The sequence below is a fragment of the Canis lupus genome, chromosome 11 (genome assembly GCF_048164855.1).
Source record: "Canis lupus baileyi chromosome 11, mCanLup2.hap1, whole genome shotgun sequence".
NCBI classification, from domain to species: Eukaryota; Metazoa; Chordata; class Mammalia; order Carnivora; family Canidae; genus Canis; species Canis lupus.
This window is the reverse complement of record NC_132848.1, coordinates 9,722,315-9,737,456: the sequence shown is the minus strand read 5'-3', so window position 1 is coordinate 9,737,456 and position 15,142 is coordinate 9,722,315. Positions and strand designations below refer to the sequence as shown.

General features: G+C 40.6%; 1 protein-coding gene and 1 long non-coding RNA gene across 2 annotated transcripts in view; one reads left to right on the top strand and one right to left on the bottom strand.

Moving 5' to 3' along the window:
• The window catches only part of WIF1 (WNT inhibitory factor 1), a 66,171-nt gene that overhangs the window by 50,139 nt on the left and 890 nt on the right, over window positions 1–15,142 (top strand). Inside the window, exons 5-9 of the mRNA XM_072843133.1 lie at window positions 243–338; window positions 1,299–1,394; window positions 4,954–5,049; window positions 10,469–10,564; window positions 11,060–11,155. Of these exons, the coding sequence (XP_072699234.1) occupies window positions 243–338; window positions 1,299–1,394; window positions 4,954–5,049; window positions 10,469–10,564; window positions 11,060–11,155 (480 nt within the window). The remainder of the gene's footprint in view (window positions 1–242; window positions 339–1,298; window positions 1,395–4,953; window positions 5,050–10,468; window positions 10,565–11,059; window positions 11,156–15,142) is intronic.
• Window positions 13,545–15,142, bottom strand: part of LOC140642479 (uncharacterized) — a 39,161-nt gene continuing 37,563 nt past the window's right edge. Inside the window, exon 7 of the long non-coding RNA XR_012038899.1 lies at window positions 13,545–15,053. This is a non-coding gene — a long non-coding RNA (uncharacterized lncRNA). The remainder of the gene's footprint in view (window positions 15,054–15,142) is intronic.

The window sequence follows — 15,142 nt, the reverse complement described above, 5'->3', positions numbered from 1 at the left end:
TTCTTCCATGAGCCCCCTACTGTTGGAAGTAGAATTGAGAGAAGCAAAGTCTGACTTGGATGAGGATTTAGTGAAGCACAAGTGGTGTAGAGGGAATACACATAGAAGTCATCAGTACTCAGTAAATTAAGATCATCAGTGCACCGGAGGGGGAAAGTCACCACTCACCTCTTCATGCTCACTGTAATTCACTCAGCACAATTTCAAAGGTGTCCATATAACCTTGTTTCTCTTTGGTGAAGCCGAATGCCCAGGAGGGTGCCGAAATGGAGGCTTTTGTAATGAAAGACGCATCTGCGAGTGTCCTGATGGGTTCTATGGCCCTCACTGTGAGAAAGGTAAAGAATGGAGAGAGCCAGCTACCCTCGCTTGCTTCCCAATGAAATTGATGTCATACCAGAGCCCCCACATATGCTTTTTTAACACATTCCTTGAAATTATTTTTCTGGGCATAAGGATTGGTAAAATCTTAAAAAGCCACAGAAGAATAGTTGGAAAGTACTACTAGGAGTGATATTCTGTTAAATCCAATATATGGGGACGGGGCAGAGAACTTTAACACAATGTCTACATTCCTTGTGGCCACTACCCACCGCCCCCCCACCATCCCTAATTCGCTACTATATGTGCTATGCTTCGGCATAATCTTATAAAAGTCTTTAAGTTTTTCTCCTCCACTTAAATTGGATTTAAAAAGCTAATATTGTGACTGGTCTGAGAATATCTACTCCAATTAAAAGTAGCTTGATTCACAACTGAGTCTACACCTGAGTTATGAAGTTGCTAGAAGGCCAAAAAAAAAAAAAGTGAGAATAATTTGATTATAAATATTTCTCTTAGTGAAATTCCCTTTATTATGAAAGAGTTAAACAAGAAAATGTGTATTAACCACAAGATGCTTAAATAGTAAGAGCTTACTTGATGAGGGTCAGCCAAACATTTTTCATTTTCAAGACCTAAGAATTTTTCTTGTTTGCATAGATTTTGGAATTAGAAGGGGAAAAAGGGCAGGGAAAAATATTTATAGTCATAAGAAGGCTACATCTTAGTCAAAGTAATGATTCAAGGCAAATTTTCATCAGCCATGGAAATGGAACAATTCCAAAATTCTCATTGATGAGATTGGCCCCCAAAGAAGCACCTCGTTTACAACTCATATATAATGTTTAATAGAGCAAACCTATATCTCTAAAGACTTTACAGAGATCGAAAATGTAGAGCTATTGTATTACTGGTATTTCCACAATGTCCTTCCTCAAACCTCTACTTGGCCTTACTCAGTGCTCTCTCTCTATCAGCCCTTTGCACACCATGGTGTATGAACGGCGGGCTCTGTGTCACTCCTGGGTTCTGCATCTGTCCACCTGGATTCTATGGAGTCAATTGTGATAAAGGTAACAGTTTCTTTTTAAAAACAAGGTTCTTTTTTACTTTTTAAATGTTTAGTGAAAAGAAGTATATTTAATATATCATCACTATGTAATAGCTCTGTAAATAGGGTGTAACAGTTCGTTGGCTGCTATGATAACTTTAACACAAATTTTAATGTAGTTCAACACAGTCGAAGTTTGTTTTCACCTACAGAATGCTCCAGGGCAGGGGTCCCTACAGTGGGCAGGACAGCCCTTCGTGCTATGATTCTGGGGCCTGGCACCTTCCACCTGTGGTCCTGCCTAAAGCTCTGGAGCTCTCTGAAGTTAGCCAATGAGCAGAGAAGAATATTGGGGTAGACACTACTTTAAAAATGGGGGGTGGTGGGGCACCTGGGTGGCTCAGTGGTTGAGTATCGACCTTCAGCTCAGGGCATGATCCGGGGGTCCCACATCGGGCTCCCTGCAGGGAGCCTGCTTCTCCCTCTGCCTGTGTCTCTGCCTCTCTGTGTCTCTCATGAATAAATAAAATCTTAAAAAAAAAAAAAAAAAAAAAAAAAAGAGAGTAGTGGTGGTGGTGCCTGTGTGGCTCAATCAGTTAAGTGTCTGCCTTCAGCTCAGGTCTTGGTATCAAGTCCCGCGTTGTGGTCGGGCTCCCTGCTCACTGGGGAGTCTGCTTCTCCCTCTCCCTCCCTCCCTGCTCATGTTCTCTCTCTCTATCTCTCTCTCAAAAAAATAAATAAAATCTGTAAAAATAAAATAGAATAAATTAAAATAAATACATGCCGTGAAATAAAAAGATGTGTTAGTTTTGAGAAGTGTCTCTTTGGTGATCATGCAGTTAGCATCAATTAAGATTGAAATGAACAGCTTTTTTAAAAAGAAGGAAAAAGTACAAGAAGAACCCCTCAACATGAGTCAGAAGAATAATTTGCAGGCATCTGCTCTTTTGTGATACATAAAGTACTTCACACATTTATCTGATTTTACACTCAACAACAGCCTTTTGAGATATGTAAAGTTTTCTCTGTCTCATTCTCAGATAAGCAAGATGAGGTTTACGGAACTTCAGTAACTTGACCCCGAACTCACATCTTCTGCTGTCCTGTGTTGTCACTCAGGCTAGCTGCCTCGGGTCCCCATTTCTCCACAAGTGACTTCATCTGGGCCAGTGACTTGATCTCTCTGGGGGTCACACTTTTCCAGAATATAAATTAGGAATTAAGTCATTGCCCTTGGCTCCCCAGCTCCAAGCTAATTGAGATAATATGTGAGATCATCTCTACCTCTTATTTTTGAGTGATCTAAAACTAGAATGGTTGGATTTAACACAGTTTTAAAGTCCGTGTTCATCAAGGTTAAGCACTGATGACACGAGGACAGCCAGTGACTAAAAAAGTTTCTTGTCTTAATCTACCATTCAGCATCTCTGCTATGCCAAAAGTGGGCAATTTTTGAAGCAGAATGTCACAAAACTGTTAGGAAATAGAGCAAATCCTTCAGAGATTTGGAAGAACAGGTTTAAAGAGAACATTTGTGAGACCTGCTTACTTGGGTGTGTCTGTCATTGGGTGTCACTTGTACAATGGAGCATCAACTGCAATGTTTTCCCAATGCTATGGAGCCACAAACACTGCGTGGTCACTGTGGAAGGAAAATATGCGTACTCCAGTATGTTTTACACTTTATAATATTTTGCCTTTCAGATGAAAGATTTTTCCCTACTTGTCAGACTCCAGTAACTTTTTATTATTATTATGCTTTTGGAAAGCCTGTTGAAATTCCACTTGGTCTCATTGGAGATCTGGGAATATTAAAAAATAATGGTTTTTACTACCTCAACAAAAAGATACATTTATCATCCAGGAGGGAGTATAGAGCTTCTGAAAAATGGCTTAATTACTGGCCCAGAGCTAGACCTTAGCACAGCATATTTGAAGAAACATTAAAGATTAACGTTCAGTGGCTCTTGGGACATCTGTTGCAAACTTTAGGAAATGAGTAGTTAAGCCCTGGCCCAGCACACCCTCAGCCCCAGTGAAAGTTACCTGGTGTCTCTGGTTCATTTTCCTGGTCAAGAATCATTGCACAACAGAAATGTAGAGAAGCTTGTAAAGTGTTCTACAAATACTGGGAGCGGGGGCACATTCTTTAACTAGCTCCGTTGTTCTTATCCGTGACTTCCAATCCAGCTCCCAGGTTCGCTGCATTCTATTCATGGGATGGTGCCCAGAGGGCTCTGGCCAAGCAGATCCTAATCCTGATGTTTCTTCATCTCTTCTTAATTCCCCAGGAGAAACAGGGACAAGTGGGGAGACAGAAACACACCCGCAAAAACAACCCTCCAGCCCCAACAATACTAGCAGCAAGTAGCAAGGAGGAAGGCCTAAGAGCTGGTTCTCCTAAATCCTAAATTCCGTACCCAAATGCTGCTGCTCCCCTGTGCATCGGGAGGCTGGATTTGTCAAAACAAGTACAGCATGACCTTAAGATGGGAGATACTTAGGATTTTAAACAAAAATCTTTATCATTTTAGAAGCATGATATTTGCAGAACAAGCTAATTGGACTTCTTTTCCACAAACAAAGCGTACACATAGCTCTTGGATCTCCTTTTTGATTTTCCGCTTGGAAGCTTACTCCAGCTTTTGTTCATCTGCAGCCAACTTTGGCCTGTTTTATATAGGACACGAACAAATAGGGCCTATAACTGGAATTGCCGAGAATCCGAGCTCTCATTTTAATCTCCTTTATAGATTGAGCCAACTTGTCTATCTTTAGATACTCAGTCTACCTTCTCTCGTCCCCATTTTTGTCCTCCTTTTATTTTACGTGTGAGCAGCGAAATTCCAGAAGTTGACACGAAGACAGGGTTTACGATGAATCACAGACAGTATGATTATTACCTGGAAAATCTAGTTAATTGGACTCCCACAAAAAAAGAAAAATTGGACTCCCACAGGAATCTGTCCAAGTAGCTGGTGCCACTCCCCTGCCTGTGGGATCTCATGAAGGATTGACAGCCTGTCCTTTTCCAAATACCTTGACTCCTTCCTCTGAAAGTCATGAAAGTCTATTTTTTTTAAAAATCCCGATGACATAAGATGAATCTCTGTTCTCATTCTGGGAAAAAAATAAATGCTTTCTCCTTTGCCGGCTCCCAGTATTGATGGCCTCTCTCCCTTTTATCTAACGTAAGTCTTCTTTTCACTCTTCTTCTAGCTTCAACAAATATTTTAGGGGGTTATAATGTTCTCTTTTTTAAGGGCATAGATATTTACAAGAAAATATAAAAGATCATTTTTTTTTTACACATTCTGCCTTTTTTTCTAAGATAGAAGCACCTGGGGGAGGATAGGATATAATGTGTGTGCTATTCTGTTGTGTGGTTGGAATCTGCCATTGGCCAAGCAGTTGGTGACAATCCTTGGCCTTTGCAGAAGTGGCTTATTTGACTAAGTATGTAAATGGGCAGGCAACAGATGCCTCAGAAATATCACCTCACTTTAAGTGAAGCTGCATTTTTTTTTTCTTTTGGTTTGGCCTACTGTCTAATGCAATCACCCTGTTATCCATTCTAATAGCAAACTGCTCAACTACCTGCTTTAACGGAGGGACCTGTTTCTACCCTGGAAAGTGTATTTGCCCTCCAGGACTAGAGGGAGAACAGTGTGAAATAAGTGAGTATTGACCTTCTGCATTCTCTTTGTTGGGAGGGAGAACTTCAAAACTCCACCTATCATTTAATTAGTGAGGAAGCTGAAGCCCAGATGCAATGACTAGTGGTTTCTTTTCACCAGATTTAGCCACCGTTCATTGTGGCTAAAGCTGGAGCAGAGGGTGCCATAGCTCAGCTCAGCTGACTGAGCACACACACTGACTCAGTTATATCTGGGTTTGGGTTGTTTAGTGTGTTGCATTGTTTCTTGTTAGTGAGTTCATCCCCTTCTCATCTCAAAGAGCCCATAGCTTCAGCCTAGAAATGTAGACCAAAGTTTTGAAACAGGTGGATTTGTTTATCTACCTGCAGGCATAGAAGTTTCTTCTCCTTTCACTGCCACATGTCCTGAATTACACTGAGCCAGGACCCATCTAAGAAGAAAGGATAAATTCAAGAAAAAGGGAGAAAGGGTGCAGAGCAATAACAACGACAAAAAAGAACAAACTAACAGTACATACAACATGAATCAATCGCAGAGATGTTCAGTAAAGGAAAAAGTGCATACTGCACGATTCCATTTTTATGAAGTTTAAGAACAGGCAAAAATAATGGATGATAGTAGAAACCAGGATAGTGGTTGGGGGTACAAAGGGACTTTATGGGGTGCCAAAAATGCTCTATATCTTGAATGATGAAGTGTCACGTGAGTGTTTATTTAGATTAAAAACAATAGCTGAGCTGTAAGCGTAAGATCAACACAGTTATGTCTTCGTTACGCCCTCACTATATGTTTGTCGTGCTTCCATAAAAAGAAAGAAAAATGTAAGGGTGGAATGTGGTAGATAATCATTGTTTTCAGAATTAGGATATCAAACTGCTTATCCTGGTTCTGCCACCTACCGGCTGCGTAACCCTCAGCAAATCACGGAAGCTCTCTATTAAACTCAGAAATGAGCCAGCCACATCCTAGATTGCTTTGTGATCCAGAAAACAGATAACACCAGCACTCTGTTCAGGAAGGAGCAAAAAGAACATGAGCATATCTGCTAAGGGTGCTGTGTCCGTGCCTTTCCTGAAGTTCTGGAATATAGCATTCTCATTTCCAGCTGGGTTGGATCTGTAAAATACTGCTGTGTTTAGTACAACCATAATTTCTGAAGTGGGTTGCAGTGGGATCAAAATTAAATAATATCGACTTCCTATTTTTTCAACCTCTAATTTATTTGTGAGTTTTTGTACTTTAATGAGTAGTAGACGAAGTAACCATTTTTTACCGAGTTAAAATGAAATACTTCTGAAGTTTCCATAGAACATGTAATTAATTGTCAGGATGTGGTTTCTGTTCTTACGAATTACCCTGACCTGATAAAGATATCTCTGAACTAACTCCCCTCAATTTTCTCCCCATACTTACTCTCAGACTTCACATACTTAGCTAGATTATATTTATGAATCTTTGTTCATGGGCTCATTTCTCCTCATGTAAGTCTGCCCTTGGGTTTACAACCTTTCCATTGACAGAGACAATGATTTCTATTCCTGTTTTTTTCCCCTAATTGCACCAAAAATGTAGGCCTTTGAAAGCTCCTGATTATCCCTATCACACGTTATGCTCAAATTCCCCCCTAGGAAATGTCCTGTTTCTATTACAAGAACCACATTACCAAGAAAATACAGAAATAGGTCTTGAGTTGCAAAGTGCCTCTAGAGAGACAAAAAGTTGAATTATGAGTTCTTATTTTTAAAATTGAGATCTAATTCACATACCATAAAATTTGCCATTTTAAAATATGCAATTCGATATATTCATGAAGTTATACAGCATCATTTCTGTCTCATTCCAGAACATGTCATCACCCACAAAAGAAACCCTGTTCTCATTCCCCTTTCCCCAAGATACTAGAAACTGCTAGTCTACTTTCTGTCTCTTGAGATTTGCCTGTTCTGGACATTTCATATAATAGAATCATGTAACATATGTCCTTTTGTGTCTGACTTCACTTAACATGATTAAGTTTTTGAGATTCATCTGTGTTGGGCATGTATTTGGGCATGTATCATTACTTCCTTTTAATTGCTGAATAATATTCCATTGTGTGGATATACAGACCACCCTTTGTTTATCCATTCATCAGTTGATGGACGTTTGGGTTGTTTCCACTTTGGGGCTGTTGTGAATAAAGCTGCTGTGAACATTCATGTACAAGTTTTTGTGTGGACATATGTTTTCGGTTCTCTTGGGTATATTCCTAGGAGTGGAATTGCTAGACCACATATTAACTCCAAGTTCAGTTTTTTGAGGGAATGCCAAACTGTTTTCCAAAACAACTGTACTATTTTACTTTCTCACCAGCCATGTATGAGGGTTCCAATTTCTCCAGATCTTTGCCAATACTTGCTATTGTCTAATTTTTTTCATGAGATATGTATTCGGATGTTATTTATATTTTCATTTCTCCTGGCCTCTATCAGGACTGATATCTCATCAAACTTTACTTTGATTTAATTTGAGATACTGTTACCAGTTAACAAATAACATCATGGTTAGAAATATCTGGATGTATGTAGTATACATTTACCCCATTACTTAAGGTTCATAAATAGCCCAAGGATCTTCAGTGGACTTTCAGTTAAAAAGTTTACATGGATTATTTATACTGTATTATAAATTAGGTTTTAAAATAACTTAATTGGGTTCTTATTATTATAAAAGTCCTTTGTATAAAGTGTTCTTTATTAAAAAAATTAAGAACACTGAATGAAACAATTAAAAATCACCCATAATCCTAAGACCCAACAATAGTTGTTGACACTTTTGTAAATCATTTTTATCTGTTCTCTACATGAAGCAGAGTCACAAATTTAAGTTCTCTTACAATTTGATGGGTAGAGGAAGTTTAATGCCCTTATTTTGTCAATTTCTAACTAATTGTTCTCCTTGGACTCATCCACATGTTATAGTAAAAATGCTAACTGATTAAACTGAAGTCAGATCTGTTTGTCTTCAAGCAATGCTTAGTCTGTTTTAGGTAAAAATATGTAATCTTCCAAGTTGGCTCACTTTCCCACTGTCCAATGGATAGAATTTGTTGCAAAATGTTTTCAAGGAAATGAAGTCAATATTAAAGGCACTTTTTAGGATTCTGAATTGTAAAGCAATCAGACCTTCATGCGGCTTTGGCTTCATATGATTTGATTTGAAATGGCCTTTGAACAGTCATCTAGAGTCACATTTCTGCTGTGTGATGACCAGGAGAGAACATCCTTCTTCCTGGCTGGGGTGAACCTAAGGACTCTCACTTCCCTCTGACCAAGAAAACAAAAAGACCCATGGAGCCAATGAAAAGCTTCTCTCCACCAGTCATTCTCTGTGATATCCCTGGCTACCAAGTTCACTTCTCATTGAATGTGGGGAAATTTGGACTCACCAAGTATTTCACAATAAGTATTATCTTTTCTGCCATATAATTATTGCCCCACATCTTGTTTACTTGAAAAACCCAAGTGCATTTCAGAGTACTGTGATATGATCTGATTTCATACATATGGTGGGGTCAGATGTTTTACTGATATAAACGGAAATTCAGAGTTATGTGTTCCTTTCCTTTAGGTAAGAACTGAGATCTTGACCAAATAGTAAATGCTATTCTTTGTATCCAAACCTAGCAAAAAGGTCCCTTTAGGATTTTTAATAGTCAATGAAAAGGTGGTATTCTATTAGTAAGGTATTAGTAAGGTATTCTATTGTTTTATGCTTATTTCTACGACATCCCTGCATGAGGAAAACTTAAAGGTATAAAGGCACTCCAGGTTTTTGAGAGACTCTAACATCTCAACATTATGTATATATGGTCTCCACAATGACTAAATGCTGTTTGGGTCTATTTATACATGAAGAAAGTTCTTTTGGATAAGTGAAAAGAGAAGTAAAGTGCTTTAGCAAAATAATTTGCTTAATATGGAATTCATGTTTATCAAACATAGCACTTGCTGGGAAAACAGAGTAGCTCACTTCTTTCAAAGGTTCATTTAACCATAAAAACAAGAGCTTAGAGAATAAAAGTGTGTTGTTTTATAATAAAGATTTCATTTCTTCTCCTTGTATATTGAAACTGATGTAGAGTGCTCTACTAAAAAAGAACTACAGTAAAAAAATCCAAACTCCTCCACTACCAAAATCTAATCTAATTGCTCTCTTTGGAACATCTTTATGCCAGTTACAGGGTGCCATCTCAGCTCTGGGTGAACAATCCTTTTTTTCCTACTTCTTAAAAACATTCAGCCTCTGGATGGTAAATTCTAGATTGCAGAGGGAGAATAAATAGCTTCTGGAGTAAGAAAGAAGACAATCATTATGTCATTTTTACATCTAAGGCTCTATTCCAGCTCTACAATCCTGTAACCCAAAGAGCTGTGAAAACACTAGCAGTTCTCAGTTGGCACCGACATGAAAGAAAGAATGATAAATTGTAAGGATCTAAGGCATTCTAGAAAAAAAGCATAGGTGTGGCATGGGGCCCCTTTGGTGCCCTACCTCATATCTCTGCTCTGCCAGCCTTTCACTCCAGTCACTGCTGTGGGAACCTGTTTTGCACAGACACAACCTGATTGCCCCTCATCTTAGCTGTTCTACACTTCTGCTTTCTGCCAGATGCCTCTGAGTCCTGCCAAATCAGTCTGCTCTCACACAGTGGCAGATTGGAAGTGTGAGGAAGCTATCCCATAGGGTGACCCTCAACCAGGGGGAGACAGGTGCCAATGAACAAATGCCCCCCTCTGCCTTCTTAAGAGTGACTTGAAGGTACAGTCTTCATGGCTCCTCAGTAGGACGCAGCAGGACAGAGCCTGGTTGCCTGTAGTGATGACCAACCCACAAACATAATTTTGTTTTGGCTTTTCCTCCTTCCATTTTCTTCACTCTCTCTATCCCCCCATCCCCCATTCTGGTTTCCTAGGATTGCTTCACCAAAGAAACTCTGCATGCAAGCCCTGCTGTCTGGAGAATCCTAGGCTAAGAAAGACACTGTTGGGTACAGGTATAGGCCTTCTTTCAGAAGGAGTGGCATTCAGAGTCAGAACTCAGAGAAAAGATCATTTAGAGGCTTATTCATAACTTAACTTTTACTGTAGCTTAAATTACAAATGTTTATGAATCAGATTTTTATTCTGTTTATAAAAAGTTCACATAAATGTAGCATGTGGGCCACACATTTATTGTAGAAGATATACATTGGAAGTCACAAGTAAAAATGCTAGCCTGTTTGTTCCAAAAACAAAACACGAACGGTATCAAAGCCAGTGCAGGTCCAAAATAAGTGGGAATAACTGCCCTTTAGAAGCATTTATCCTCTTAAAGCTGTGCAGTTCCTTTGAAAAATGTGATGGTCTCTGAATGATGCACTGAGTTCCTTGCTTACTCACATCCTTCTCTGTTTCAGGCAAGTGTCCACAACCCTGTCGAAATGGAGGTAAATGCATTGGTAAAAGCAAATGTAAGTGCTCCAAAGGTTACCAAGGAGACCTCTGTTCAAAGCGTAAGTGCCATCCACATAATCACCCTGGGTTTGGGGATCTCTTCCTACACATCTTCTGGACCATGTTGCCTAGGCTTCGCAATGAACCTTTCTTCACTGACCCATATGTTCCCTTATCTAAAACAAAGACATTATATGAAATCCATGCATGTAAAAACAAACAAACAGACACATTCACACACAAGCAACTCAAGTTTTTAACTATTCAGGGTTTTCTTAAGGAAAACGCACTTCCATTCCAGCAGTTTCAAAGTCTTACTGAGCATCTTTTATGAATGAGAAGCATTAAGCTTAGTTTATGATCTCTCTCAGGACTTTTTTTCAAAAAGTCTCAAACTGACTTATAGCTGGAGTTTGGCTTAGGAAACAAAACAGAAAACAAACAAGGGATGAAGCCCAAACTCACACATTCTAAAGAACTGCAAGCAAAGCAGCTGTGTGATTCTGTTGGACAATGAAAGCTCAGCAAATGCCTTTTATCTCCTCGGTGTCTAGCTGTCTGTGAGCCTGGCTGTGGTGCACACGGAACCTGCCACGAACCCAACAAATGCCAATGTCAAGAAGGCTGGCACGGAAGACACTGCAATAAAAGTGAGTGGGAACCATCTGGAGGGCCCGCCTCTTTCATATCTTGGTTCCAAAGGCTAATAGATAACCCCTACCTCAGCCCTGCTTTCCATTTCAGTGAAAGCAGCTTCCCCTTCTCTGCTTCCTCTCCCCTGTGGTTCCCCCCTGGCCCCTACAGTTCTCTACACCTTTGACTCCACGTTTTAGAGTATAGGGGCAATGCAGCTGTGTAAATCATCGCCACATCTGTAAAACTGCTCCACGACCGTTTTCTAAGTACTAATTCTCAATTAGAAATTTATGTATACAATGGAATATTCCTCAGCCACTAGAAACGACAAATACCCACCATTTGCTTCGACGTAGATGGAACTGGAGGATATTATGCTGAGTGAAATAAGTCAGTCGGAGAAGGACAAACATTATATGATCTCATTCATTTGGGGAATATAAAAAATAGTGAAAGGGAATAAAGGGGAAAGGAGAAAAAATGAGTGGGAAATATCAGAAAGGGAGACAGAACATGAGAGACTCCTAACTCTGGGAAACGAACTAGGGTTGTTGGAAGGGGAGGTGGGCAGGGGGTGGGGGTGACTGGGTGACGGGCACTGAGGGGGGCACTTGATGGGATGAGCACTGGGTGTTACTCTATATGTTGGCAAATTGAACACCAATAAAAAATAAATGTATTAAAAAAAAAGAAATTCAGGTTGACTTGGTAATACAGTGTGGTAACTACGAAAGAAATAACAAGTATAAAATTTTAAACCAAATCTATAGATCTGTTGGGCTCTGATTTTATCATTCATTCAAGATTTATCAGCAAGCATATAAGACATGAAAGGTTTTGCTCCTTAAACTCATTAACTGTTATTGGTTATGATATGTTTTAACTAAGCTCTTTCGAGGCAAAAAAAAAAAAAAAAAAAAGTATGGGAGAGATGTTATAATGGAGCTGTGTTTTTTTCTTTTTAGATTGACTACCAAAAAGGAGCTAGCTTTATAGCTAATAAACACTGGCCTGTTTGGACACAAAATGAAACTGGCTACATTCAACCATTTCATTTTGATTGATATGTTCTCTGTTCCAAGCAGGAATCCAGGCGTTGGAGACATGCCAGTGAACAGACAGAAAGTGTCCTGCGTGGTGGAGCCCAGGTTCTAGTGGGAGGGACAATTAGCAAGGGAACAAAATAAACATTGTGGTTTCAGTACATCTGGCAGCTTGAGTTCAGTCTCCTGAGCGTGGGCCCGTGGTCCACTTCTTTGAGGGAAGGAAGGCTTCAGTCATACAACACCCTTTTTAATACAAGCACCCAGAAGTTCAGATTGTGCTTGTCAGAGTGAGTCTCCAAAATAATGGACACACACTGAACAGATCACATGCATGTCAGATGTTTTTTCAGATCCTCAGCCTCCAAAGGGTGATCTGTGTAGCCCAGTGAGTATGGGAATGATCAGCTGGGCTGATGGAAAATACTAGTTTGAAAATGTTCTTATGTTTTATTTTATTATATTTATATATAAACAGATATGTAAATTTATATATCTCAATCCCAAATCTCTAATTTTTGCACATATTTAAAAAATTTTTTTATTGGAGTTCAATTTGCCAACATATAGCATAACACCCAGTGCTCATCCCGCCAAGTGCCCCCCTCATTGCTCGTCACCCAGTCACCCCAATCCTCCGCCCACCTCCCTTTCCACTATCCCTTGTTCGTTTCCCAGAGTTAGGTGTCTCTCGTGTTTTGTCACCCTCACTGATATTTTCCCTCATTTCTCTCCTTTCCCTCTATTCCCTTTCACTAATTTTTATATTCCCCAAATGAATGAGACCATATAATGTTTGTCCTTCTCCGATTGACTTACTTCACTCAGCATAATACCCTCCAGGTCTATCCACGTGGAAGCAAATGGTGGGTATTTGTCGTTTCTAATGGCTGAGGAATATTCCATTGTATACATAGACCACAGCCTCTTTATCCATTCATCTTTCGATGGACACCGAGGCTCCTTCCACAGTTTTTTGCACATATTTTAAATGTTCACATTATATCATTAGGATGCATATCTAATATGTTTCTATGGAGATAGACATACTTAGTTGTTGATTTTAAGGTATGTTGTTGTCTGGTCCAGGCTACACTAAGCCATTGACTTGAGTCTTGTCACTCACTGAATTGACTGGATGGTAGATTGAATTGGCTTCAGGTGATTGTAGCTTAACAAGAATTGCATCTCCTCTGGGAAATAGTTGTTTCCCCAGGTAGTCATGGCTGAAGGGTATCCCTGCAGGGACACCCTTGGTGGGCGGGGGGGGGGGGGGGGGGGGGTTTGTTTTGGACTAAAAGACCTAGAAAATGAATCCTTTCTAGAGACACTTTGGGAAAGAATAAACTAAATCCTTTACATCACCCTTAACTTGAGATACAATTAACTTTTGAGACCTCCTCGGGCCTAGGTGGCTTGCGATCACACTATACATCCCAAGCCTCAGTTACAGAGATCTTCTGGGACCCACGTTTGGGACCTGGGGACCAAGAATGGTGGCGAGAGAGTAGAAGGGCACTGTTCCTGCTGGTACACCAGTCATGCCTCCAAAAAGAAGGCAAGTTAGGAGCCCTCGGGTGGCATCGATGAGCAATCCTGACCGTCTGCCAGCCTCACCCCTCCAGGCACCCCCACTCCTAGACCTGCTGCTGAGAGTTTTGTCACCAGTGTACCTCCCTCAGATCAAGGCACCGCATCCAGAAGATGCCCTGGCGCCTGATGCAAATGTGAACGTGTTGTCCAGGGGAGGCCACCCAGCCGTTTTGCACATTAGCTTAGAGAATCAGGCCGGAAGAATGAGGTTTATTTTGACCAGGGGGAGGTGACGAGGGAGCTTTGAGGCACAGAGTTCTGCTGAGAACAGACTCCCAGCGAGGTGACACTTTGGGAGGTCCCAGGCACCCAGACATGTTATTGGGGAGGAGGACACTGGAGACAGACTTCCCGGCTGAGGCTCAGCCTCGCCAGCAGGGAGGCTGGGGCTTCATGGGTGGCGGGGAGACAGCAGGGTGGGGATCTACTCCTGCACATTGTTGGCTCCTGTTGTGGCTGTTCTTGAGCTACTAGCCTACATACTGACAATTCAGAGAAACACATTCGGAGACAAAGTATTCTGTTCTCAGTAGTTACTTAATGGCAAGCTTGCATTTGAAAACCACAGGGAACAAGCTGCAGTGCCAAACTTGACTCTAATGCAACAGGAAGATGGAGGCAGATTTTTTTTTTCAATGTGATTGCTGTCTTGGATCCCTTTCAGGAAATCAGTAGAAAATGAGTCAGTGCCCCAAGCACCTCCAGAAGTTCTCAGGTAGGAGGAAAGGAGATCTGAAGCAATGTAAGTCAGTGTTAGAGTCCACTTACAGCAACGCTGGAAATGGACAGGTGCCCACTTTGCCTGAACTGACAAATCCCAGTTGATAAGGAGTCCATTCAAGTCATAACCCTTCTCTAAAATGCATCATGGAAGTCCTTACTTCTTGCAAAGTTTCTATCTTGTGTAAATGCAATAGGTACACTTGACGGTGTGACCGAGATGAAGAGTAGGGGTGAGGGGTGTCCTGGATCAATATAATCAAGGCTGGTTTGGCAATGCAGTGAAAATGGTCAAGTCCTCTGCAGCAGTCTCCTTGCTTCGGGGACCCCAGTGCCAGATGCTTACCAGACCTTGAATGCAGGAAATCCTTCATGCAGTCACATTGGTCCAAACTTTGCATCAAGAGTTTCTACGTGGCCAAAATCTCTAGTGAGTCAGAGCTTCGATGGAAGCCAGGTTCCATGGAGTTCCTAAAATGGGTTTCTTCTGTAACAGATCTTGAACCTATAACATCCCCTCATTCAGGTGGCTTTTAGTGGTGCCTGTGGTCTTTCACTGTGGGTTGAAAAGGGAAAATGGATTTCATTTGAATGGTTAATAATGAATCTGAAGAGCCTGTTTTTGTAGTTTCTTTTCTTTTAAGC